General features: G+C 44.4%; 1 protein-coding gene across 1 annotated transcript; it reads left to right on the top strand.

Annotated features, from left to right (window-relative positions):
- The first annotated feature begins 5,095 nt into the window (after nt 1-5,095).
- Nucleotides 5,096-11,984, top strand: LOC118635446 (protein SSX4-like). Its single transcript, XM_036270128.1, has 6 exons — nt 5,096-5,164; nt 6,081-6,195; nt 6,539-6,637; nt 8,061-8,242; nt 10,307-10,434; nt 11,846-11,984. The coding sequence occupies exons 1-6, from the start codon at nt 5,096-5,098 to the stop codon at nt 11,982-11,984; spliced, it is 732 nt and encodes a 243-aa protein (XP_036126021.1).
- Nucleotides 11,985-27,879: the final 15,895 nt, after the last annotated feature.

The raw sequence follows: 27,879 nt of genomic DNA, 5'->3' as shown, positions 1-27,879 counted from the left end.
CAGTCATCTGCAAGACCCTGGGGTCAGGGACAATTTACAGTCTTTCGGGAGATCCCTTTGGGGCAGTTGAAACTAAAACTGTCGTCGTCTGTGAGACTCCCTATTTGCTCGTAGGGAACCCAAAACTCTTGAGCCGGAAAAGCCCCCAAATTAGGCAAACGCTCCCAGATTTCCTCAACCAGAAACAATAGCCTCAGTCAACGGGACTCTTTTTTTTGTCTCCTCTGGGATAAAGCAACAATTATCCCGTGTTTTGTTTTGTTTTTTCCTCCCCTGACAATTTTTTTTTGCATATTTGTATTCAGATAGAGAGGGAGGGAGAGAGGGAGAGAAACATGGATATGAGAGAGACACATTGAGCTGCTGCCACCCACACCACCCCAACTGGGCAAGGACAAACTGCAACCCAGGTACATGCCCCTAGTGGAACTGCACCCGGAACTCTCTGGTCCACAGGCAAATGCTCAAATTGCTGAACCAAAGTGGCCAGGGCCATTTTCCCATTTTTAACATAATTTTAGTCTTCTCAATTATAGTTTACATTTAATATCAATTTGTATTCTTTTCAAGTGTACAGCATAGTGTTTAAACAGTCATATACTTTACAGAGTGTTCCCCTTTGGATATTAAATACCCAACTGACACCCAAGTTATTTCAGTATTATTGACTATATTCCCTATGCTGTACTTTACATCCCCATGACTGTATTGTAACTACCAATCTGTACTTCTTAATCCCTTCAGCATTTTCACCAGTTCCACCAAGCCCCTCCCCTCTGGCAACCATCAGTTTTTGCTCTGCGTCTATGAGTCTGTTTCTATTTTATTTGTTCATTAACATTATTTTTTATAGTTCACATATCAGTGAAATCATATGGTGCTTGTGTTTCTCTAACTGACTTATTTCACTTAGTGTAATAGCCTCTAGGTCTAGCCATCCAATGGTAACATTTCATTCTATTTTATGTCCAGGTAATTCCATAGCATATCGGTACCACTGCTATTTTATCCACTCCTCTATTGATGGACACTTGGGTTAAAGCAATTATCGTTTCAGCCACAGAAACCCAGAAATATCCTCTTCTTCAGAGAATCCCAAAGCCTTCATTTTGGGGAGCAACGGACTGATTCATTGAAACACCCTAAGTTTTCAGCCAGTGGGATAACTGATCCCGTAGTCTCAGAGATTCCAGACCACTTCACACTAAGCATTTCCAAATAATGTGTAATTGGCCTCCAAATCCACTCATATTTGCACTCTTCCTTTCCTTTCAACTAAGAAACACCCCACATCCATCAATCAGTATGCAAACCATATGACTTCTGGGACTTAACCTCCACTGAACTTTTTTATTCAAATCACCTCTGCAAAAATCCCCTCAAGGCCTGTCTAGTTTGGCTCAGCGGTTAGAGCGTTAGCCTGCGGTCCAGAGAGAGTCGGGTTCGGTTCATGCTACGGCCATGTAACTCGGTTGCAGTTTGTCCCCGGCCCTGATTGGTCGTGCGGGTGGCAGCCACTCGATGTGTCCCTTTAATGTCAATGTTTCTCTCTCTCTCTCTCTTCCTCTCTCTCCTTCCCACTCTGTCTGAACAAAAAATGGAAAAATATGCTCAGGTGAAGATTAAAACAAAAAAGAAAATCTCAATATCAGCACTCTCACATTACTGCTTGCCGGACAAAGGTTTTTATATCTTTCCTTTAGGTTAAGCCAAACTGCAGGCAAATTGCAAACATTAACCAAAACCACTCAAAGACTCAAATCTTTTTTTTTTTAATCTTCACCCGAGGTCCCAAGGACATTTTTGCATTTATATTCAGATAGAGTGGGAGGGAGAAAAGGAGGAAGAGAGAGAGGAACATCAACGGGGGAGAGACTCATTGAGTGGTTGCCACCCACACGACCCCAGTCAGGGCTGGAAACAAACAGCAACCAAGGTACATGACCTTATCAGGAACAAAACCCAGGACTTTCAGGTCCACGGACCGACCCTCTAACCGCTGAGCCAAACCAGCCAGGGCTTTTTTTTGTTTGTTTTGTTTTTTAACTTATCTTTATTGTTGAATGTATTACAAATGCCCCTTTTTTTCTTTTCTCTTTGATCCCTTCATCCCCGCTCCCGCCCCCTTCCTGCCTTCTCCATGTTATTGTCTGTGGCAATTGCTTGTATATACATGCATATAAATTCTTTGGTTTATCTCTTCCCGCCCTCCCTCCCCACTTCCCTTTGAGGTTCATCATTCTAGCAACCAATTGTACTTCTTAATTCCTTCTCCTTTTTCACCCTCGCCCCAGCCCCCTTCCATCTGGCAACCAAGAAAAAGTTCTCTGCGTCTATGAGTCTGTGTCTGTCCTGCTTGCTCATTTGTTCGTACATTCAGTTGTTGATAGATATATATTTATTGCCATTTTATTGTTCATATTTTTGTTGTTCTTCTTCAAGAAGACCTATCAACATTTCATATAATACTACTTTGGTGGTGATGAATTCCTTTAGCTTTTTCTTGTCTGGAAAGCTGTTGAGATGTCCATCGATTCTAAATGATAGCTTTACAGGAGAGAGTAATCTTGGATGTAGGTCGTTGCTTTTCATCACCTTGAATATCTCTTGCCGATCCTTTCTGGCCTGCCAAGTTTCTTTTGAGAAATCAGCTGACAGTCTTATGGGAGCCCCTTGTAGGCAACAAACTTCTTTTCTCTTGCTGCTTTTGAGATTCTTTGTCTTTAACCTTTTGCACTTTGATGATGATGTGTCTTGGTGTGGGCCTCTTTAAGTTCATCTTGTTTGGGACTCTTGGAAGCACAAGTCCACTCCTGTGCTTCCTGGACTTGTATGTCTGTTACCTTCAAGTTAGGGAAGTTTTCTGTTATTATTTTTTAAAATAGGTTTTCAATTTCCTCCTCTCTCTCTTCTCCTTCTGGCACCCTCAAGATATCAATGTTGGTACGCTTGAAGTTGTCCCAGAAGCTCCTTATACTATCCTCATTTTTTTGGATTCTTTGTTCTGATTGGATGTTTTTTGCTTCCTTATATTCCAAATTGATGGTTTGCTCTTTAGCTTCAACTACTCTACTACTGAGTCCCTGTAAATTATTCTTTATTTCAGTTAGTGCATCCTTCATTTCTGACTGGTCCTTTTTTATGCTCTTGAGGTACTCAATAAGTTCCTTGAAATTCTCACTAAGTTCCTCGAAACTTTTCACTAAGTTCATTGAGCATCTTTATAACCAGTGTTTTGAACTCTGCATCTGTTAGTTTGCTTATCTCCATTTCGTTTAGTTGTTTTCCTGGAGTTTTATCTTGGAGTTCTTTCATTTGGGAAATGTTTCTTTGTCTCCTAATCTTGGCTGCCTCCCTGTGTTTGTTTTATGTATTAAGTAGAGTTGCTATGTCTCCTAGGCTTTCTACGGTGGCCTACTGTAGGAGGTGTCCTGTAGGGTCCAGTGACATAGCCTCGGGTCACCCCAGCTGGACCCTCGAGGTACACCTCTAGTATGGACTGTCACCCTTCTGTTGTAATTGAGTCTTGATTGCTGTTGGCATGTCAATGAGAGGGATTCACTCAGGCTGATAAGCTGCAAGGACTGGCTGTGACCACTGACCTCTGACTACCTTGGAGGATCAGCTGTGCAGGGCCCACCACACAGAGCAAGACTTATTTCAGCACAGCTCTTCTACCCACTGAACCCACTCCTTGAGTGTTTCACTTGTGGAGGTGGTTGGGTGGTGATATTTCAGTGTGGTCTGAAGCTGTCCACTGGGTGTGCTGGCTCTGGGTCAGCCTCTGCTTGTGTTCTACCTGGGACCACCAGGCATAAGCTACAAAGCTGTCTAGGGATGGCTGCTTCTTGTGCTAGTCTTAGATGTTCCCTATCAAAGCTAAGCTGTGAACCAAGGCTAACTGCTTCTAGTGCCAGACATGGGGCCAGTTAGCTAGAGGTATGGGGCTCCCTGAGGCCAGTTGCCGTCTCAATGTGGCTTCTTCTTTAATTTTGTACTTGTAGGACTTCCATTCAGCTCGACTTCAGGCGGTTCTCTTTTTTTTTTTTTCAGATAGAGTGGGAAGGGGAGAGAGGAAGAGATAAAGAGAGAGAGAAACATCGACGTGAAAGAGACACATCAAGTGGCTGCCTCCTGCACAACTCCAACAGGGGCCGGGGATAAACTGCAACCGAGGCACATGCCCTTAGCAGAATCCAAACCCAGGTCACTGTGGACCGTAGGCTGACGCTCTAACCACTGAGCCAAATCGGCCAGAGCCAAGCAGTTCTCTTAAATCTTCTTTTATCATGCCCACTGAAAACCAGTACTTCTAATCAATACCTCTCTTATAGACCTCCAGCCCCCTTTCTCTTCTTCTTACCCCCATGTCCTTTCTCAGGGACAGATAAGCCAATGACAGAGAAAAGCAGGACTTTTTTTTTTTTTTATCCTCACCCGAGGACATTTTTTCTATTTTTTTGTTCATATAGAGTGTGGGAGGGAGAGAGAGAGAGAGAGAAACATCGACGTGAAAGGGACACATCGAGTGGCTGCCACCCGCACGACCAACCAGGGCCGGGGACAAACCAACCGAGGTACGTGCCCTTAGCGGGAACCGAACCCGGGTCTCTCAGGACCGCAGGCTGACGCTCTAACCGCTGAGCACAACCGGCCAGAGCAAAAAGCAGGACTTTTTGATGTTGACACTATTTCAGATGTCCCACATCCCCTCCCTTTCCCCCCACTTCCCTAGTCCGGCCCACTGCTATCTTTATTGGCTTTTTTATTTTCAATATGTTTTTATTGATTTCCTAGAGAGATAGAAACATCGATGCAAGAGAGAAATATCAATTGCCTGCCTCCTGCATGGACCCCCACTGGGGATGATCCCACAACCCTGGATTGTACCCATTTGTTGTTTGATGATTTATTGATGTTAGCCATTCTGGCAGATGTGAGGTATATCCTCATTGTAGCAAAAAAAAAGAATGTTAATTTCAGGAGACACTCTGCGTTTGACTTTGCCTCAGGACTTCTTCTCCACAGGATCTTAGGTTTTCTGGCTAGAGAGACTCAGCATATGTCCCTTCAAGATAACATCACTCCACGAGCCATGAACAGACGCAGATCCTTGGAAAACAACCTGAAGGAGCATTCCAAAAATGTAGGGGAGAAATATAAGGTAGGGATATCTGGCATCAGGAGAGAGGTGAGAAGTGACCATGGCACAGGGTATGTTGACTGTATTTTTTTTTTTTTATCATCCTCACCCGAGGACATTTTTCCATTCTTTGTTCAGATAGAGTAGGAGGGAGAGAGAGGAACAGAGAGAGAGAGAAACATCGATGTGAAAGGGACACATCGAGTGGTCGCCACCCGCACAACCAACCAGGGCCAGGGACAAACTGCAACCGAGGTACATGCCCTTAGCGGGAACCGAACCCGGGTCTCTCCGGACCGCAGGCCGATGCTCTAACCGCTGAGCCAAACCGGCCAGGGTTGTTGACTGTATTTTTAATGACTTGTAGTCAGAAGCAGTGAGGACAGGGAGCAAAGTGTCAGGGGGAAGATCCAGAACCTTAGGGGTATACGACCCTCACTAAGAAGTCTCCTAGCATCCCGGGAGACAACCAGGTCTGTGACCTTACACTGCATTTCGTGATACTCAGTCCATCCTGGAAAGACAGAGGAGTGCCCACCACCAGCATGAAGCACCTGCTGCATGCCAGGGGAGAGGCTAAGGAATGTCACACTTGTTCTCTCAGTTAGCTGTGACGTCACCCAAGAGGAATTGTTAGCTCCACTTTACAGGTCCAACACTGAGGTTCAGCAGTGGAGGAAGAGGGCAAGCTTAATCACAAACTTTTTGTTATGTTTTCATTGATTTTTTAGACAGAGAGAAACATGTATCAGCTGCCTCCAGCACACCCTCTACTGGGGATCAAGCCCACAACCCAGGCATGTGCCCTAACCAGCAATGCAACCACGACCTCTCAGTCCATGGAACGATGCTCAATCCACTAAGCCATATCGGCCAGGCAATCACAAATATTTTTACCTGACTGACTACCGGAATTTATTTTTTCTTGTTTTCCTAGGTATTCAAGGATATTCGCAAATACTTCTCAGAGAAAGAGTGGGCAAAGCTGGGAAACTCAGAAAAAATAATCTATGTGTACATGAAGAGAAACTACGACGTCATGACTAGTCTAGGTAACAGGAAGTTCTGGGTCCAGACAGGCCTGGGAACACAAGACCATCCCACTTTCCCTCTACATGTCCTGGCTGTGTCTCAAGCTGGAGCAAGTGTCCCACTTTCCTTTTGTGCGGGGAGAAATCCTGGGACAGCTTCCGAACCTTCTGCTCTATTGTATCCTGAATAGGGCCCAGGGAAGACAGTGCCCACAAGATGCTCACACCTGGATCCCTCATGGTTCACTCCCACAGGCCTTGTTCAGATCCCCCTGGTTAATGAACTTTACTGTCCCTGCTGCCTCCCAGCATCCACCCTCCTCTCTCATTGTCTCTTAAGAAACACATATTTTGCTTCTCCTAGGTCTCACGGCCCACCTACCATCTTTCATGCGCCCAAAGTATCAGAACAGAAAGTCTCCTAAGCATGATTCCAATGAAGCTCGGAACTCTGACTATCAAAGTGAGTAACAGGAAAGATATGGAAAGTGTCTCGAAGACCAACTTTTTTGGGGCCCACCTGTTTAAACAGGATTTTCATGTGTCTCTTGCCTGAACAGATCACTGCTGAGTAAAGAAAGTTGAATACAGAAGGTTAAGTACAATCAGTGGCCATTCATATAAAATCCTAAAACATGCAAAATAACAATATATGTTTTGTAGATGATAAGTCAATGGTAAATGTGTCAAAACCTGAATGAGAACTAAACTCAATAATTTCAGGAATGGAAAGAGGAGAAAGAGGGACAGGGTAAGGGATCGCTGAGGGCTTCATGGACTCCTTAAGTTGTCACTTATGCGGAGTGTTGTTATATTTTGAGTAAAAGAGCTCAGAGTGATCAGACACAGAAGTGCAATAACGCTCCAATCTAACTAGACCCAGAAGCAGGTGCACACACATTTCTCCTAATGTCCTCCATACTTTTCTGGAGTTTGCAACATTTCTCTAGTTATTGGTCTTGCGGAAAACCCTCGGGAACCAGATGAAAATTGAGAAAAACTGTATTGGATTCTAAATCCTCCCTAAATATAAAGAGTCAATTTAAAAATAGCAACTAGGTAGCTTAAGGTAAATATCTTCAGAGACAATGTGATTAGGTTATTTTGTAATGGCATTCACCTATTTTTCAGTGCTTTACAAAAGAATGGTCCTGTTACTGCTAACTGAACATGATTCTATACATTGACCTGGGACAGGGTTTCATAGAGCAATGCTACACATACACTGAGCTTTCCTAGTTGACAGTGAGCAGAGGCCACATGAGGTGAAAGAAGCCACAAATTCAAGAATTCTCTGTGCTTAGGAGCAGTGTATTGACTCGCTATGAAGGGGAAGGATGTATTCACTTGCCATCCTTTTCTGACAGCACAGTTAAAAGAAGACAGGCTCATGCTGTCTCCATCAGACCTATGACTCCCACCTCCACAGGACATATTTCAAAGGCACCCAAGATGAGTGTCAGGGGGTTGAAAATCCAGTGCAAAGTTCTTCACATTCGAGGAGTGACTTTATCCTGGACATGTTCCAGAACTGCTGGACGAAATCATCCCTGCCTCATCACACACTTAACAACTTAATTGAATTATAATTGACATATTATTAAATTGCCCCATTTTAAGTCTACAGTGATTTCTAGTTACCACACATCTCTTAGTAGATACAGTTCAAATTCCAACCAATTCATTCAATTCTTTAGAAAATGCGCAAGAAATATGTCATGGAATAAGATGAGGCAGCGATGGAGTTTAGTTCACATTTTATCAACCATCACAAGGAAAGTTATGAATTTATGCCATTAATAAATACACAAACCATTATTTAAAATCATCAGAAGCCTGGTCAAAATTACCCTTGACAGTGAGTGGATTCATACTGTTTGCTGCAGAATTTCCTGATACTTCAGGTGTCTCCCAGGACACAGGGAACGTTTACCAACAAAGAAGAACTCTGCCTAGTCACCTACGTTCTGAGGAACATCCTCAGGAGGCTACCACCATCCAACCAAGAAAACACCTGAAGTTATCTCTCAAATCTGAAGAACCACAGAGCCTTTCTCCCTGCACGGATGTGAATATGGGAAGAGTGGCAGAATATCGTGATAGCTGATACTTCTTTTGTCTTCATAGTAATGCTGGATATTATTTTGAGCACTTCAGATGGATTAATTTATGTAAAGTGTAAGAAAAGTTTCATGACTTTGTTACTATTATTAAACCTCAAAAATTGTGGGGATATTGTCCTGGCCGGTATGGCTCAGCGGTTAGAGCTTCGGCCTGCTGTCCAGAGAGACCCGAGTTCGGTTCCCACTAAGGGCATGTACTGCGGTTGCAGTTTGTCCCCGGCCCTGGTTGGGTCGTGCGGGAAGCAGCGACTCGATGGGTCTCTTTCACATCCATGTTTCTCTCTCTCTCTCTCTCTCTCTCTCTCTCTCTCTCTTTCTCTCTCGTTCTGTCTCCCTCCCACTGTCTCTGTCCTTCCCACTCTATCTGAACAAAAAATGCCTAGAGTAAGGGGGAAAAATTGTGGGGATATTAATAACAATAACAGCACATAATAACAGTAATAATGAAGAGGTTGTGTTGCAGAGATGCTAAATCGTTTTCTTGAGACTACAGAAGCAGTGACCATAGTCTAAGCCAAAGATCCAGCCCATTCGCGAACTCATAAACGTTTTCATAGCTTTATGAAGTTCAGTTTGTCTCCATAGGCGTTTCTCCCCCAGGTGCTGCTGACCCTTCCATTTAGACACTCACTCTCACCAAGGAAATACAAGGTCCCTCTACTCTGACTTAGGACAACTCACAATGGCTGAGAAACAGCTTAGACCGTGAGCTCCTCACTACTGTGAGCTCCTTCAGGCCTTATCTGGGCCTGAGGCATCTCTGAAGCCTCAGTCCCAGCTCAGAGAGCCCAAGAACTGCCTAAATATGTGATTCCACAATTGCAGATTAAATTAGTTGACATGGTACGGCGATCTGGGAGTTGGGTTACCAGTATGGAGACAGTTGAGAAGAGAACTTAGAGAAGGATCTCAAGAGAATGTATTAGTTTCTTTTTCCACATGTAAGGAGTATTTACAATCTCAGAAATGACTTTTCCTTCCCTTGTTTTTAGTTTCTTACTTACTCTTTGCTAAATGAGGGAGTCCAATGAATGGTAAAGTAAGACTGTTGGTCATAACAACCCCTGAGGTAGGCAGGCTTGATGTGGGAACCACCTCCCTAATTCCACAATACGTGATGGAGTCAGGATAGGACAGTATGTAACATCTAGCACAGCCTTTTTGTCTGTCTACCTTATTTTCTGTGTACCATTTCTTTCATCCCCTACTTCCCCGTATTCACCTCCACATAATACTTTCTTGCAGTATTTTGTCTTCTCTGTACACTTTTTTCATTTTTTTAAGTTTATTTTTATTGTTGACATGCTTACAGATGGCTCCTATTATGCCCCCACTCCTGCCCTTTAACACGGCACCCACCCCAACCCAGGCCTTCACCACATTAATGTTGGTACACTTTTACATGTATTCTCCCAGCCAGTGTCTACTCGCTTATATACTATCTATCACTTATATTTGATAGGGGCTCTTCATTGTTTTCACAGACCTTGTGGTTTCTTAAAATGCTATTGTTCCCCAAATCTACTCTATACCACACTCCCGCTTGCATGGACACTTCTGCTGTTAGCAAGAATGTAGGTCTGGAAATAGCATGAAGCCAAGGGCTCTAGTCCTGGAAACACCCGCTTAGGCCATTTCTGTTTTTATTTTCATTGTTTTTTCTTTCATTGATTTTAGACAGGAAGGGAGAAGGAGAGCGAGAGGGAAACATCGACGAGAGAGAACATCAATTGGCTGCCTCCTGCATGCCCCTCACTGGGGATCAGTCCCTCAACGTGGGCATGTCTTCTGACTGGGAATCGAACCGGCGACCTCTTGGTGCATGGGTCGATGCTCAAGCACTGAGCCACACTGGCTGGGCACTTAGGCAATTTCTTTTCCCGCTAACTGACCAGGTTCCTCACATTAGAGGAACCAGCCATAAAATATCCCTGAGTTGTGTGTGCACTAATGCACCGCATGTGAAGTCATTTAGTAAGTTTTAAGCACCAAAGAAAAACCTCTGATAGTGTTTATATCACCTTCGCATGAGCAAGATGCTTCCCGTGAAAGAAGCAAGTGAAGACAATGACATGAAGCCAGTACCAGTATCACCAGACTCAGAGCCAGCTCAGAAACAGCTCTGCCCCCCGGGAAATGTGAAGGCCTCTAGGCAGCTGAGGGAGAAGGTGCCAGGTAAGGGGAGTATTGGGGAGGATATCTCCTCTGGCTTCGCTTGCGTGGGGAGCTGGATTCTGAACAGGCCAAGGTCCAGGTTGGACCTTGGTGCTTGTTCAGCTCCAGCTGACAGCTGGGAACAGGACTTCCAAAGTCACCGATTGAATTGTCATCAGCATATAATTCGTGTTCCTGTGGTCAAGTCATCCAGTTCTCAGCTCCAGATTCTTATTCCACAGAATGGAAACAATGAATCATAGGTCATTACTTGTTTGAAGACATTAAATGAAATCTGTGACTGTGGACAGGAAGGTGCTCAGGTAATTCTACCTATGTAACCTGGGAATGTGATTTACTGGGGTCGTATCCATAGCCCTCAGTTCAATGTCTGACACACAATGTGCCCTTAACAATATACAGTCAAACCTCAGTTCTGCAACATCTCCCATCTCAAGCAATTCCTTTGTCGACCAATTTGTTCATGGAAATAAGGTCTGGGATGTCGAACAAAAACTTCAGTCCTCTATCTGATACATCAGCATGACAAAAATCTGTCTCCAGGCCACAAAAAAAGGAGAGAATGCTAGTCAGTTTACCACTAAACCTCCCTTGTTACCATCTCTGGAAATGGTGCTGTAAATATTTTTGTCTGTTTTTGCTATTCTTGCTGGCAACATAGATGATTAGCACAATTTAAAACATGAGGAGGCCATCAGGAGTGCTAATGTTGCTAAAGATTTGAAAGAAACAATGTCCGAAGGGGTTGAAGAGGTGAAAAACTTATTGATTTGCATAAGCGAAAAGCAGTTAGCCAGTGACAGCATTTCGGAGGCAGTGATATGTGAAGACGCAAAGATGCCGCATGCTGACCTCCTGAAAGACACCCAGGGAACAAGTGCTAAAAGTGATTCCTTCAAGGCTAGTAGGGGGTGGTTCGATGAATTTAAGAAAAGCGGTGTTTGTATGTAGATTAAACTGTTCATTAGACATGTACTGTATATAACAAAGCTGAAAACCAGAAATCAATAAGAGGTCTGGAACGAATTAATTCCACTTACATTATTTCTAATGGGAAAAATGATTTGGTTTTCAAAAAATCGCGTCTTGAACAGCCTTCCGGAACAAATTCAGTTCAAGAACTGAGGTTCCACTTTATGCTGAAAGGTGCGGATGTATGTCTGGTAAGTAAAGTATTTGGGAATTTTACTCTGACAGCGGGAGGACCCAGGAGCTAAAACTCGAACTGGCATTTGTTGTGCACTGGTGTGGACCTACCATCTCAGTCTCTCTGAGCTGGAGGATGTGGACAACAGACCACGTAGAAGCCTTGTGGGCACTTGGAGGGAGGAAACATCTCTTTATCTGACAAAATGAGACCCAGTTCTCCAAGGCCCCATCTCCATTAAGCAATGCATGTCTACCACAGGATCCAGGAAATGGAAGACTAATGTCTGGGTCCACAGGCTGAAGGAAAGAAAGAACTATGTTGTGTATGAAGAGATCAGTGACCCCGAGGAGGAAGATGACTAACTATGTGAGTGACCCTTCTTTGCAGCCCTCACCCCTGCAAAACACACTGCTCTTATGATACCGGTGTCCCATGTTGTCATTCCTTCCCAAAATCGTTCCTTTGCTGTGTTGAGACCCTTGGAGTGCGGTGTTGAGACTAAGTGATGAGACATCACTGGAGCTTTCTACTCTCTGCTCTGTGTAGCCAGGGATCATCCTACCCAGGATGCCCAGGGCTCCCAATCCCTGGTCTGCTCCCCTACTGTAGGCCACAACTTCCTCTAGCCTAGGAACTCACAGAGCAGGTGAGAGTCTCTGTGACTTGAGCAAAGGAGCTTTGAGAAGCAGTGGCAGGAGCATGCACATCAGGAGGTAGGGCACACGGAGTGCTCGGGGTCCTGCAGGTCAGGATGAGAGGATAAGTATCAATAGATCAGGAATGGCAGCTCACTGCCACTTATTTTCCTTCCCTCTTTTTGCCTCCACCTCAGGCATGTGACAATTGCCCATGATAAGAAGCAGAACCTGACGGCCCTTCAGGAACATGGGCAGGGATTTGAACTCCTGGCCATCAGGTGCACAGCACGTGAAGCGTGCACAGCAGTGAAAACTTCAGCATTATGTTTCCTAATGTGTGCCAAATGTTCTGTTAGATGTTAGAGTTTCATTGATGAACAACACCTGTACGTAATACAAGTTTCTGTCTGTGTTTTCAAGCACTTACCTCAGGAAACAAGCATTGTCAGTTATCTCAGCACAGAAGAGCACTAACCTCCCTCTGCCCAGATGTCACCACAAAAGGAATTCTGGGCGATTGATTCTGGATGTTTCTCTTTTTGTTTGTACACTCACACACGCGTGCGCGCACACACACACACACACACAAACACTAGGGTTGTGACGACGAGCATCTCCCACCTGTTCTCTACACTAACAGAGTGTCTTGGCCATATCCACTTATTCTGTTTCCTGTTCATCCACTATTCTGTGTTGCAAACCCGCATTATTCATTTACCCTACTTCAGTTAATAAAAAGTTTTAAGTTTTTTGCTAGTTGTTTGCACCTCTCCTTCTTCTGCACACACCCTGTGCACATGTGTGAGTGGTTCATTTGCAACATACTTAGAAGTGGAATTGGTGCGTCAAAGGTTGCATTCATTCAGCAAACACCTAATAGGTCTGGACTGGGTACTGAATACTGTCCCTGGAGCTGGGGAGACACAAGGAAACAAGAAAGCGAAGTATCCTTGCCCACATGAGCTTGACGTTCTACTGGGGGATATTCATGGGGTCTATTCACAAAATCCTGAAACAGGTTTCTGCATTGGTTGGATGCTTTGCCTTTACTTTCTGTCAAATCTTGAGGGTCAGGGAATCAGATAGTCCACTGTGGAATGTGCTCTGGATTCTACCTCAGATCGCAGGGTAGAAGATGGGGGATCCCATTCTCAAGACGGGCTACCTTCAGAGGGGGAGGTTGCAGAGATAGAGAGGCAGGTGTCTGGGACAGTGGAGGCGGGGGAGGGCACAGATGCACAGAGTGTATGGAAGAGGGGCTGGCATAGAGGCAAGGGAGACCCAGGGCCCAGTGTGGACTATCACAGCCACTGAAATGAGGAGGTGCCAGGAATGAGAGTGTGAGGAGTCAACGCCTGCAAGCACCGAGGTCACCCAGAACTAGAAGCACACTCTGCATGGCACAGCACTGAGAGGGGAGTGCTGCCCAGGTCAGTGAGGATGCTCTTCTCCCTGTGCCTCAGCAGAAACAAATTCTCGTTTACCCGAATATACTTCTGCATTCCTCAAATTTAATATCCTGCTTATGGGCATTGCGTACATCATTCTCTATGCAAATACAGAAGAGTATCCCCAAAATAGATCCAGAAATATTTAGTTTTTTTTCCCCACTGGGATGATGGGAACCACCCACTGATGGCCCTGCAAGGGAGACTGGTGCAGGAAAGGGCAAGTTAGGAACACTTTGCAGTCACGACAGGGTTCGTTTTTCCTTAGGCCCCATACATAGACCAACTTCTCCAGACCGCAGGCCGACGCTCTAACCGCTGAGCCAAACTGGCCAGGTCCATAGACCAACTTCTCTACTCCCACCTTTTTGTGAACAGATCCAGATTTTTAGGTGCAGGGTGATAATTGTTTTGTCCAACTCCAGAAATCAGCCTATACATGTCTCGGAGTACACCCCAATTAGCTTTCTCCCCCCAAGCCTGGGGCCCAGTACGCATGCAGGTGCCCTTCTAATGAGGGTCCTAAATAACAGTCTAAACCTTCCTGTCCGTTCTGTGTGTCTTTCAATAATCTTTCGACTGGGTCTATAGCTAATCCCTATTCCTAGTAGAGAATTGGGACATGCAGGCATGTGTGAGAAACAACAGTAAATGCATCGTAAGAGGAGACTTCTGAACTTTATTCACCGAGACCCACAATAACAACACATTTTGCAGTGACTCTCAAACAAAAGCTTTTCAAAACTAGGCTGATGTTTGTTCATGTCTTACACTCTGACTTGTACTATTCTGTTCTATGATGTTCTATGTAATTCCGCTGTAATTCATTAGAGACATGAAATTCTGCTCAGGTTAAATACAACGTTTTATTGGCCTTTTCTTTCATTAAAGACTGAAGCTTGGAAAGCCCTTCTTCACAGTTCCACTATGTGTCCACCAGGTGACGCTCTTTCCTGAGTCCTGTAGAGAAGATTCAAAGAAGCCTCAAGATGCATGCAGAGGCCTGGGTCTCCTGGGGGGTAATGATTTTCTGTGAACAAAGTGGCTTCCAGACTGGACCGCCCGGAGTTCAGGCATCACAGAACCTCATTGTTCCAGCTGGAGGTAACTCCGGGTCTGGCTGCCTGGTGTGGATGCCTGCAATGACAACCTAGTCAGTTCAAATGTCTATATCTGGACCAGGTTCTTGGTGGGGGCCCGGTGAATGTGAGTGCTTTGGCATCCTATTGGTCCCACCAGAGCAATCTACGGAAGGGTGACCTGGAAGCAGTGCAGCAGACCTACAGTTGAGCAAGGGCACCTGGCTAGAGCTCCCTCCAGCACTATCCAACTGAGGGGGACATAAGCAGAGTTTTTTCCAAGCACCCTTGATCCCCTCCAGTTCCCTCAAATCCCAGAGAACTCTCGATGTTTCACAAATTTCTCTTGTCGGTCTCTCGCTTGTTTTACTGAAGCCATCCATGCGGCACAAATCAACTTCCACGACGACTTGCCCTAAATGGAAGCATATATTTGGTGTGTTTGTGAGAGGCAGCAAGGTCAACATCCTCCTACACCACCTTGTGGGACAACCACTATGCAACATGGTTTTTATATATCATCAGAAACATTTCCAGATTAGTCCAAAAGTAACAGCGGCAGGAAAAAATTTCAGAACATTGCTAAATTTCCACAACGCCATACACATAAAAACTCAACGAAAACTAAACTACAAATATGTGACATCGTTTAAGACAAAGAAAAAATGACCCTGCGGGAAGAACTATAGAACCACAGGGCGAGCCTGGAGAACACGGGATTATTCCCATGCCTTGAATCGTAATAAAATTTGCCCCGCTAGATTTCAACAATACTTGGAAACAGTGACTCCTTCCTTTTATGTTCTATTTAAAATGAGAAGGTATAGACCTATGATCCCTCCACTGTATCTTGGGGACAAATTACTTGTTTTCCTATGCCAAAGTGCCAAAACCAATTGTGCCCAGGATGGATCATGCCCTGAGTCCCATCCAAATGTGTTTCAGAAGATGGCAGTAAGTACAATTGAGCTGATGATACTTAGAAGAGATTTTGAAACTGAGTTGTTACTGAAAAGGATTCAGAAATTTGGGAAATGTGACGATAAATTGCATGTATTTTACATGTGGATTGCAGGTGAACCTTTGGAGACCGGAGGGCAGATCTTGCTGTAGTGAATCATAGCCTCCCAAATGATAGCCACATACCAATTTTGGAAATATATGGCTGTTACTTTAAAACAACAATACAAAATGGACAGAGGCCTTGGCCGGTTTGGATCAGCTGTTAGAGTGTTGGCTTGCGCTGAAGGGAGAACCGGGTTCGGTTCCCGGTAAGGGCGCGTGCCACAGTTGCAGTTTGTTCCCGGCCCTGGTTGGGTTGTGCGGGTGTCAACTACTAAATGTGTCCCTTTCATGTCGATGTTTCTTTCTCTCTCTCTCTCTCTCTCTCTCCCTCCCACTCCATCTGAACAAAAACGGAAAAATGTCCTCGGGTTAGGATAAAAAAAAAAATGGAGAGGTGACTCTAGTACACTTCTGGTGGGAACGCAGACTTGTGAAACTACTATGGAAAACAATGTGTTTCCTCAAAAAATTAGAAATGAAACTGCCATTTGACCCAGTGACTCCACTTCTAGGAACATATCCGAAGAATCCTGAAACACCAATCAGAAAGAATATATGCACTTTGCCCTGGCCTGTTAGACTCAGTGGATAGAGCATCCGCCCTTGCTCCAAAGAGTCGCGGGTTTTATTCCAGTCAAGGGCACGTACCTCATTGTGGGTCAGTCCCCGGCCCTGGTCAGGGTCATGCGTGAGGCGGCCAGTCGATAATCCGATAATCTTTCTCTCATGTCAATGTTTCTCTGTCTCTCTCTCTCTCTCTCTCTCTCTTCCTCTCGCTCTCTCTCTCTCGCTCTCGCTCTCTCTCTCTCTCTCTCTCGCTCTCCTCCTCCCACTCTATCTGAAGATAAAGGGAAAAACATCCTCTCTCTTTCTCTCTCTCTCTCCACCTCCCACTCTATCTGAAGATAAAGGGAAAAAACATCCTCCAGTGAGGATTAAAAAAAAAAGAGAATATATGCACCTCTATGTTCATAGAAGCGCTATTTACAACAGCTAAGATCTGGAAACAGTGTCCATCAGTAGATACATGGATTAAAAAAAGCTGTGGTACATTTACACAATGGAATACTATGCAACTGTAAGAAACAAAGACCTCTTACCCCTGGAGAAGACATGGTGGGACCTAGAGACTATTATGCTGAGCGAAATAAGCCAGTCAGATAAAGATAAGTACCACATGATCTCATTTATGGAATATCATGAACAAAATAAGCTGTCGATCAAAATAGATCCAGAGACATAGAAGTAGGGAACAGACTGACAAACCTCAGAGTGAAGGGGGGTGGGGTTGGTTGGGAACAGATAAACCAAAGAATTTATAAGCATATATGTATAACCAATGGACACAGACAAGAGTTTTAGGAAAACAGGAGAGGATGAGAGCAAGAGGAGGGGGGTCATTGGGGGGAAAGAGGGGACATCTGTTATCCTTTCATGATAAAGATACAAAAGGAAGGTGGGAGGTTGGCAAAGGGGTGTGACTGGGGAATCCTGCAGTAACGTGCACATTAAAAAAAAATTTTTTAATCGTCAGCTAGAGTGGGAGGATAGGATGGAGAGAGAGGAAGAGAGAGAAACATCAATGTGAGAGAAACACATCGAATGGTTGCCTCCCACACGACCCTGACCAGGGCTGGGGACAAATCACAACCGAGGTTTGTGCCCTTGATTGAAATCAAACCCATGACACTTTGGTCTGCGGGCCGATGCTCTAATCGCTCAGCCAAACCAGCCAGGGCTGAACACTAAAATTCTTAAATAAAAAACATTAATAAAATAAAACAACAAAACAATCTTTCAGATGTGATGGACTTAAGGACCTTGAGATAGGAAGATTACATTGGATTATCTGTGAGAATCTTAAATTTATCATAAATGTACTTAAACGAACTAAACAGAAGGACCAAGAATGAGACGTCACAGAGACAGAGGACTGCAAGGATATGGGACCAGGGAGGTTGAAGTTGCAATGATGCATCCACAAGGCAAGGAATACTGGCACTCCCCAGAGGTGGAAGAGGCAAAAATCAGTTTCTCTTCTGGAGCCTCTGGAAAGAGTGTAGCCCCCATCACATCAGGATTTAAGCCAAACAAATCTAATTTCAGTCCTCTCGCTTCCAGAATTTGAAGAGGATACATTTCTGTTGTTTTGTACTTCCAAGTTTCTTTAAATTTCTTACCTCAACCACTGGAAAATTATGGGTCATTTCAGGAGATGATGCAGATTATATTCAACATGCCTTGTTGTTTCAAGTTGCATGCATGCATGCATTCAACTAATGAATAGTAGAAGCAAAAGAGAAGAGTAATTGACAGCACAGACTTTGGACTACATTCAACTTGCAGGTGACTTCCAGCTCTGCTCTCCACTGATTGTGTGACCTTGATGGGGTGTCTAAACTCTCTGAGCCTCAGTCTCCACATCTGCAAAGTGGGGATGATATCAATATTCAACTCAACTGGTACCTGTGAAAATTAAATGGAGTAATGCCTCTAAAACGTTGTGTGCTGGACACAAGGGTCATAAGCCTGTGCCTATCCTCAGAGAGCTCTCTGTCATTCTGTGAGGGTAATGTAGACAGATCAGGGTTGTGCATGAAAAAAGCCCAATGGTAATAAGGAGCATTGGAGGCACTGCCTTGGGGGTACGAGAGATTTCCCAGAAAAAGTGACTTCTGAGCCTACTAAGGAACACAGCAAACGCTAATCACGTGGATACTCAATTTAATGCTAGTTATAAATACAGATATTAAGCCCTGGCCGGTTTGGCTCAGCAGTTAGAGTGTAGGTCTGCGGTTCAGAGAGACCCCAGTTCGGTTCCCGCTAAGGGTGTGTGCCTCGGTTGCAGTTTGTCCCCGGCCCTGGCTGGTCCTGCAGGTGGCAGCCACTCTATGTGTCCCTCTCACGTCGATGTTTCTCTCTCTCTTTCTTCCTCTCTCTCCCTCCCACTCTATCTGAACAAAAAGTGGAAAAAAGTCCTTGGGTGATGATAAAAAATAAATAAATAAATAAATAAATAAATAAATAAATAAATAAAGATAGATAGATAGATATTAAGAAATAAAATGTTTCTGGTTACTGAGAGGTCTAGAAATATAACACATATAAAATGCTGACTGTAAAACCACAGGATAAACTTTTTGCTTACTAACGTGGTCCTAGGAGGTCCAAGGAAAAGTTTCATTCCTGAGGAAGTTGGAGACTGATGGCATTACTGCAGACAGTCAGGGATCCCCAAGGAGTCTCGCTCCTTGTTCAAGATGGGGCAGGGGTTGGTTCTTTCACTGAGCACGAAGGCCAAAAAGGTGAATGGACAGAGCCCAAGGGTAGCAAAACTATCGTGATAATGGGAGAGAGAAAAAAACCCTCCCGTCTCTGTCCTTGGAAAAGGCACTGGATTGAGCATCAAAGGGAGCTGGTCTATGAGAGGGGAGGGCAACATTCTCCCAGGTGTCACAGCACCTGAATAAAGCCTTTCCTTTTGCAACACAACCTGCCTCTCGCTTTGGATTTCATTGCCGCAGGCAGCTGAACCCTCTGGCTCGGTTATAGTTGGGGGAAGTTGAAAAGGTAGCCGGCCTCCTACCCGCCATTTTTTAAAACTAAGCAACAACTCTAGCTGGGGTGCTCAGTAAGTTGGAGCAGTGTCCCATACAACAAAGAATTTTCAGGTGCACATCTCGGTCAGCACACAGACCTAGGTTGTGGTGTGATCCCTGGTCTGGGCTTGTTCATGAGGACACAGATCGAGGACTCCCTGTCCCATTGAAGTTTCTCTCTCTCTCTCCCTCTCTCGCTAAAGCGTAACCTCGGGGGAGGATTAAAAATAAACTTTAGAGTGGAAGATGGCGGCGGACAGGACCGGAGGGAGGGTTAGTGTATGAGAGAGTGAGTGAGTGTGTGACAGAGTGTGAGTGGACGGGAAGGTGGACGACCAAACCCCTGCAGTGCAGGGAGGCAGAGCAGAAGGTTCCTGTGCTGTGGACGGGAGCAGCTGGCTGCTGCAGTAAGTGGCCCTACAGCGCGCTTCTCCCTGCAACTCAGGGAGGTCCCACCATTTTGGAAGATCCCGGGTCTTCACTGGGAGGAGGCAGTGGGAGTAGCTAGGGTCCCGCAACCTGATCCCACCAGCACACCTGAAATCATCTGACCAGTGGACACTCTGTGTCAGCACAGACTGGTACACAGTAGTGGAGCTCTTAAGGTGCCAGTCATGGAAGCCGTGGATAGCCTGGAGCCCAGGACCATCCCATCCCCCATATTAGCAGCCTGATCAGAGTTGAGATATACCCCCAGTAACAGAGGCTGGGAAGCAGACATCCATCCACAGGCAACAGAAGTATAGGCCAGCAGATGAGACCCATCCCCAAAATCTACAGCAAAAGCATAGCAGGAGTTGAGCCCTATTGGGCAGCAGCACTCCCCAGCCGCCAGCAGTGGGACCTGGGGCTCCACAGAGGTCTGTGTGGTCCAGTAGTTCACAAGTACAGTGGGAAGCCCTGAGCCCCAGAGAGACTGGTGCAATCCAGCTGCCCACCCGTGGAAACGGCAGGGTGCAGGGGAACCAGAGAGGCCTGTGCCACCCAGCAGGAACTGTGCGATCCAGTTACCCATGGGACTGGTGGGGTGCTGAACACCAGAAAGGCCCCTGCGACCCAGCAGGGACTGTGCCACCCAGTCACACGTGAGACCTGTGGAGTGCTGAAGCACCAGAGAGGCCTGTGCAACCCAGCAGGCACTGTGCCATCCAGTTTCCTGTGGGACCTGCTGGGTGCTGAAACACCAGAGAGGCCTGTGCCAACCAGCTGGGACTGAGCGATCTAGTTACCCATGGGGCCTGTGGGGTGCTGAGGCACCAGAGAGGCCTACGCGACCCAGCAGGAACTGTGCCATCCAGTTTCCTGTGGGACCTGCTGGGTGCTGAAACACCAGAGAGGCCTGTGCCAACCAGCTGGGACTGAGCAAACTAGTTACCCATGGGGCCTGTGGGGTGCTGAGGCACCAGAGAGGCCTACGTGACCCAGCAGGAACAGTGCCATCCAGTTACCCGCGGGAATTGCGGGGTGCTGAAGCACCAGAGAGGCCTGTGCAACCCAGCAGCCCATAACATAGGCATAGAGCCAGGTCCCCAGAGGAACTGTGCGATCCAGTTACCTGCGGTACCTGCAGGGTGATGGGGCACCAGGAAGGCCTGTGTGACCCAGCTGAGCACAAGATAGGCTTAGAGGATGTGAAACGAAAATAAAGACAAATCGTCAGTATGTGAAAAAGGAGGCGGATCTCCAAGGACCAAAAGGGAATTACAACTAAAATAAAGACAAATCCTCAGAAAAAAGCAACAGAAAAGCATCAGGACAGGACCGTATAACCTGGGACACTGGTAGGATCTGAGGAGGCATGAGAGGGTGGTGGACTGGGAGCCCACTGACAGCAGAAGTCTTAGCTGTGAGCAAAGCCCTTAGAAAATAAAGATCAAGCCTGCTCCACAACCCAGAGAGCCAGCGCAGAGCACTAAAATAGCCACAGCCACTCACCTGGGGGCTAGGGCAGAAGGAGAGCAGACTGGGCTGGAACTCTGTGGTGACACCTGGGATTTGGAGGGCACTCAGAGTTTTTGCTGAGTTGCGGCCACAAAGGGCAGTGGCCAGTGTGCTCCTTCCTCGGGCTGTGGGGAAAAGCAGCAGTACTCCCCCCTCAGAGATTTAGCCTTTCCCAGGTGAGGCAAAGAAAGAAAAATTGAGGCTCATTAACAACCAGCATCTATCCCACCCTCTGGAAATCCTCTAAGGCAGAACACCAGGGCTACATTCCAAGGCACTGACTAATGAGACTACTAGCCACTACTAGAGAATAACTGAACCTTTCCTGGGCTTGCAAATATACCCAGGCAAGTAAGACTCGACAGTGGTGTTTAACGTGGGCTCACCCAGGCTCATCTGAACCCAATAGAGGGAGCCATAAACAGCACAACACGAACACCCACAGGGAAAATTTGTCAGGCTCCAAAACCCACTGAGATAGCCAAAATGGTGAAACAAAGAAACAAATCCCAAATGAAACAACAAGAGAACTCTATAGAAGATGAGATCAATGAAATGCAGCAAAGCAAATTATCAGAGGTAGAGTTCAGAGCCGTGATCTTGAGGAAGCTCCACAGCATGAGTAAGGACATCAGCACCATAAGTAAAGATATAGAAACATTGAAAACCAACCAAGTGGAAATGAAGAATGACATAGCAGAAATTAAAAACACATTGGAAGGACTAAACAGCGGAGTAGAGGAAGCTGAGGACCAGATTAGTGAATTAGAAGACAGGGTAGAAAAAATCAACCAATCAGAAAACCAAAAGGAAAATCGGGAAACTGGTGGCGGAGTGAATGGAAGCTACACAGACCATCTCCCAGGACCAAACTGGAATTAAAACGAAAATAAAGACACATCTTCAGGAAAAGGCAACTGAAAAGCAACTTGGAGGACCACATAACCAGGGACACTGACTCAATCCTGGTAGGCTTGCAGAGATGCGAGAGGGGGCCGAGAGCCCCTGGTCAGCAGCGGCATGGGCTGGGAGCTGCGGCCTGGGCTGGGAGCTGCACCCTTGGCTGGGAGCTGCACCCTCGGCAGGGAGCTGCGGCAGTGTCGGCTGGGACCAACAGCCTTAGCTGGGAGCAGCGCCCATGGGTTACACTGCCAAGCGGCTCCACAGCTCAGAGCCAGGACAGAGGCTAAAATAGCAGCAGCCACTCACCTTGGACTCCGACAGAGGGAGGGCAGACTGGACTGAAACTGTGTGGGGACACTCGGGATTTGGAGGGCGCTCAGAGCATTTGCTGAGTTGCAGCCACGCAGGACTGTGGTCATCTTACCCCATCCCAGGGCCCTGGAGAGAGGCGGTGGCCACTTCCTCAGAGATTCACCCCCACCCTGTGTCCAGTGAAATGCTAATTGAAGCCCATTAACAACCAGCCCCACCCTCAGGAAATCCTCTGACAGTGAGCACCTGAGGGAGTTTTTCATTCAACTCAGAAACCAAGGTTCTTCAGGTGACCACTACTAATAGCCTCCAGGCAAAAAGCAAGAGGATAACTACCATTCCCTGGGCTAGCAACTCAAACCAGGAAAGTAAGACTTGACAGTGGTGTTTAACTTGGGTCCTCCCTGCCTCATCCAAACCCAGGAAAGGGAGCCACAAACAGCAGAACACCAACACCCACAGGGAAATTTTGGCAGGCTCCAAAGCCCACTTTTGATAGACAAAATGGTGAAACACAGAAACAAAAGCCAAATGAAACAACAAGAGACCTCTACAGAAGAGGAGTTAAATGAGGTGCAGTTAAGCAAGTTAACAGAACTAGAATTCAGAGCCCTGAACTTGAGGAAGCTCAACAGCATGTGTAAGGACATGAGCACCATGAGTAAAGACATAGAAATGTTGAAAATCAACCAGTTGGAAAATAAAAACCACCAAGAAGAAATGAAGAATGACATATCAGAAATAAAGAACACATTGGAAAGTCTAAATAGCAGGGTAGAGCAAGCTGAGGACCAGATCAGTGAGTTAGAAGATAGGGTAGAAAAAATCAACCAATCAGAATACCAAAAGGAAAAAAATAATTTAAAACAGATAAACAGCTTAAGAAAACGTTGGGAGGACTGGAAACGTAATAACATTAGCATCATAAGAGTCCCTGAAGAAGAAGAAAATGAGCAAGGGTTAGAGAATATATTTGAAGAAATAGTGACAGAAAAACCTCCCTAACTTGGTGAAGGAAGAAGACATTCAAGTTCAAGAAGCACAGAGAGCCCCAAGTAAGAAGAACCCAAACAGGTCCACACCAAGACACATAGTAATCAAAGTGCCAAAAATTAAAGACAATGAGAGAATCCTAAAAGCAGCAAGAGATAAGCAACAAGTTACCTACAAAGGAAACCCCATAAGGTTCTCAGCTGACTTCTCAACGGAAACACAACAGGCCAGAAGGGAATGGCATGAGGTAATCAAGGTCATGAAAAACAAGGATCTAAATCCAAGACAACTCTACCCAGTAAGGCTATCATTCAAAATAGAAGGTCAAATAAAGAGCTTCCCAGACCAAAAAAAAAAAAAAAAAGGCTAAGGGAATACATTAGCACCAAACCAGCACTGCAAGAAATGTTGAAAGGACTGCTGTAATTAGCAGGAGAAATAGGAAGAAAATATAACCACACTAAATAATATGGCAATAAATAAGTACATATCAATAATCACCTTAAATATAAATGGGTTGAATGCTCCCATGAAGAGACACAGACTAGCTGATTAGATAAGAAAGCATGACTCAACTATAGGTTGTTTATAAGAGACCCACCTCACAACAAAAGACTCACATAGGTTGAAAGTGAAGGGATGGAAAAAAATATTCCAAGCAAATGGAAAGGAGAAAAAAGCTGGGGTAGCAATACTCATAACTGATAAAATAGATTTCAAAATGAAGGCCATAACTAGAGACAAAAAAAGGCCACTACATAACATTGAAAGGATCTATCCAACAGGAAGATATAACCTTGATAAACATATATGCACCCAATATAGGAGCACCAAAATATATTTAAAATCTTCTGGAGGACTTCAAAGGAAGAATCGATAGCAATACAATCATAGAAGGGGACTTCAACACTCCGCTGACACCACTGGATAGATCCTCTAGACAAAAAATTAGCAAGGAAACAGAGACTAAATGAAGCACTAGACCAAATGGATTTAATAGATATCTACAGAGAATTACACCCCAAAACTACAGAATTCACAATCTTCTCAGGTGCACATGGGACATTCTCAAAGATAGACCACATGTTAGGACAAAAATTAAGTCTCTACAAGTTCAAAAGATTGAAATCATATCAAGCATCTTCTCAGATCACAATGGCATGAAACTAGAAATCAATTGCAACCAGAACATGCAAAGACATTTGAACACATGGAAGCTAAATAGCATGTTATTCAACAATGAATGGGTCAATGAGGAGATCAAGGAAGAAATTTAAAACTTCCTGGAATCCAATGAAAATGAACACACAACAACACAAAACCAATGAGATACAGCGAAAACAATTCCTAGAGGGAAGTTCATAGCACTACAGGAGTACCTCAAGAAGCAAGAAAAATCTGCCCTGGCCAGTTTGGCTCAGCTGTTAGGCGTCAGCCTGTGGTCCAGAGAGACCCAGGTTCAGTTCCTGCTAAGGGCACGTACCTCGGTTGCAGTTTGTCCCCGGCTCTGGTCAGTCGTGCAGATGGCAGCCACTCGATGTGTTCCTTTCACGTCGATGTTTCTCTCTCTCTCTCTGTTCCTCTCTGTCCCTCCCACTCTACCTGAACAAAAAATGGAAAAATGTCCTCGGTTGAGGATAAAAAACAAACAAAACAAAACAAAAAAAGAAGCAAGAAAAATCTCTAATAGACTACCTAACCTCACAACTTAAAGAACTGGAAAGCAAACAAACAAACAAACAAAAAACCAGAGCAAGTAGAAGAAAGGAAATACTAAAGATAAGAGCAGAAATAAATGACACAGAGACCAAAAAAATAATTCAAAAGATCAATGAAACAAAGAGCTGGTTTTTCGAAAAGATAAACAAGATTGATGGACCCTTAGCTAGACTCACCAAGAAACAAAGAGAGAGAACCCAAATACACAAAATCAGAAATGAAAGAGGAGAAGTAACAACTGATACCACAGAAATACAGAAGATCGTTAAAAATAACTATGAAAAATTATATGGCAACGAATTCGACAATCTAAGCGAAATGGACAAATTTCTAGAAACACATAGTCTCCCAAAACTGACCCAGGAAGAGATAGAAAACTTGAACAGACCAATAACAACAGAAGAAATTGAAGATGTAATCAATACTCTCCCAGCAAACAAAAGCCCAGGCCCGGATGGCTTCACAGGGGAGTTTTACCGAACATTTGAAAAAGAACTAACACCCATTCTCCTCAAACTACTTCAAAAATTCCAAGAAGAAGGAAGGTTTCCAAACTTGTTTTATGAGGCCAGCATAATTCTAATTCCAAAACCAGAAAAAGACATTACAAAGAAAGAAAATAACAGGCCAATATCCCTGATGAACATAGACGCCAAAATCCTGAACAAAATACTAGCAAATCAGATCTAGCAACACATCAAAAAAATTATTCACCATGACCAAGTGGGATTCATCCCAGGGATGCAAGGCTGGGACAATATTCCAAAATCAATAAATATGATACACCACATAGACAAAATGAAGACTAAAAACCACATGATCATATCAATATATGCCGAAAAAGCCTTTGACAAAATCCAGTATCCATTTCTGATAAAAACGCTCAGCAGTGTGGGAATAGAGGGATCATATCTAGACATAATAAAGGCCATATATGAAAGACCTACAGCCAACATCATACTCAATGGGCAGAAACTAAAAGCATTTCCCTTAAGGACAGGAACAAGACAGGGATGTCCACTTTTGCCACTCTGTTTTAACATAGTACTGGAAGTCTTAGCCACAGCAATCAGGCAGGAAGAAAAAATAAAAGGGATCCAAATTGGAAAGGAGGAAGTGAAACTGTCATTATTCGCAGATGACGTAATACTATACGTAGAAAACCCCAAAGACTCCATCAAAAATTTACTAGACTTAATAAATAAATTTGGCAAAGTAGCAGGATACAAAATTAACCTCAAGAAATCAATGGCATTCTTATACACCAATGATGAACTCACAGAAAGAGAAACTAAGAAAACAATCCCATTTACCATTGCGGCACAAAAATTAAGATACCTAGGAATAAACTTAACCAAAGAAATAAAGGACCTATTTGCAGAAAACTACAGGTCATTGAAAAAAAAAAATAGAGGGAGATATAAAAAAGTGGAAGCACATACATCCCCTGTTTATGGATTGCAAGAATTAACATCATTAAAATGTCCATACTACCCAAAGCAATCTATAGATTCAATGCAATCCCCTCAAAATACCAAGGAAATACTTCACAGAACTAGAACAAATACTTCAAAAGTTCATATGGAATCAAAAAAGACGTCGAATAGCCACAGCAATCTTGAAAAAGAAGAACAAAGTAGGAGGGATCACATTACAGATTTCAGGTTATACTACAAAGCCACTATAATCAAAACAGCCTGGTACTGGCACAAGAACAGGCATATAGACCAGTGGAACAGAAGAGAGAACCCAGAAATAAACCCAAGGCAATATGCTCAATTAATATTTGACCAAGGTGGCAAGAGCATACAGTGGAGTAAAGACAGGCTCTTTAATAAATGGTGTTGGGAAAATTGGACAGCTCCATGCAAAAAAAAAAAAAAAATGACAGCAGACCATCAACTTACACCCTACACAAGAATTAACTCAAAATGGATAAAAGACTTAAATGGGACTCATGAATCCATAAAAATCCTAGAAGAAACTGTAGGCAACAAAATTTCAAACATCATACCCAGTAGAGTTTTCACTGACACATCACCTAAGGCAATAGAAACAAAGAGAAAATGAACACATGGGACTACATCAAACTCAAAAGCTTCTGCACAGCAAAAGATACAATCATCAAAATGGAAAGGCTCCCCACTGTATGGGAGAGCATAATTGCCAATGATATATCAGATAAGAGGTTAATTTCCAATATACATAGAGTGGTCATACAACTCAACAAAAGCAAGACAAAGAACCCAATTAAAAAATGGGCAGTGGAACTAAATAGACACCTCTCCAAACAGGACATACAAATGGCTAAGAGACCTATGAAGAAATGCTCAACATCACTAAGCATCAGAGAGATGCAAATTAAAACAACAATGAGGTCAGAATGGTCGGCATCAACAAATCATCAAACAACAAGTGTTAGCAAAGATATGGAGAAAGGGGACTCTAGTACCCTGCTGGTGGGAATGCAGACTGGTGCAGCCACTATGGAAAACAATATGGTGTTACCTCAAAAAATTAAAAATTGAACTTCCATTTGACCCAGCGATTCCACTTCTAG

Source organism: Molossus molossus, unplaced genomic scaffold (genome assembly GCF_014108415.1).
Source record: "Molossus molossus isolate mMolMol1 unplaced genomic scaffold, mMolMol1.p scaffold_m16_p_2, whole genome shotgun sequence".
Taxonomy (NCBI): domain Eukaryota; kingdom Metazoa; phylum Chordata; class Mammalia; order Chiroptera; family Molossidae; genus Molossus; species Molossus molossus.
Note: the sequence above shows the minus strand (reverse complement) of the source record. Positions and strands in the feature narration are given on the sequence as shown.

Bases quoted from the DNA above. Each gene is read 5' to 3' on its own strand.
- LOC118635446 (XM_036270128.1), top strand. From the start codon at position 5,096: ATGAACAGACGCAGATCCTTGGAAAACAACCTGAAGGAGCATTCCAAA. The intron at 6,638-8,060 runs GTGAGTAACAGG...TGTTTGCTGCAG, and splicing joins TCGGAACTCTGACTATCAAA to AATTTCCTGATACTTCAGGT. The intron at 10,435-11,845 runs TGTGAAGGCCTC...AGTTCTCCAAGG, and splicing joins CAGCTCTGCCCCCCGGGAAA to CCCCATCTCCATTAAGCAAT.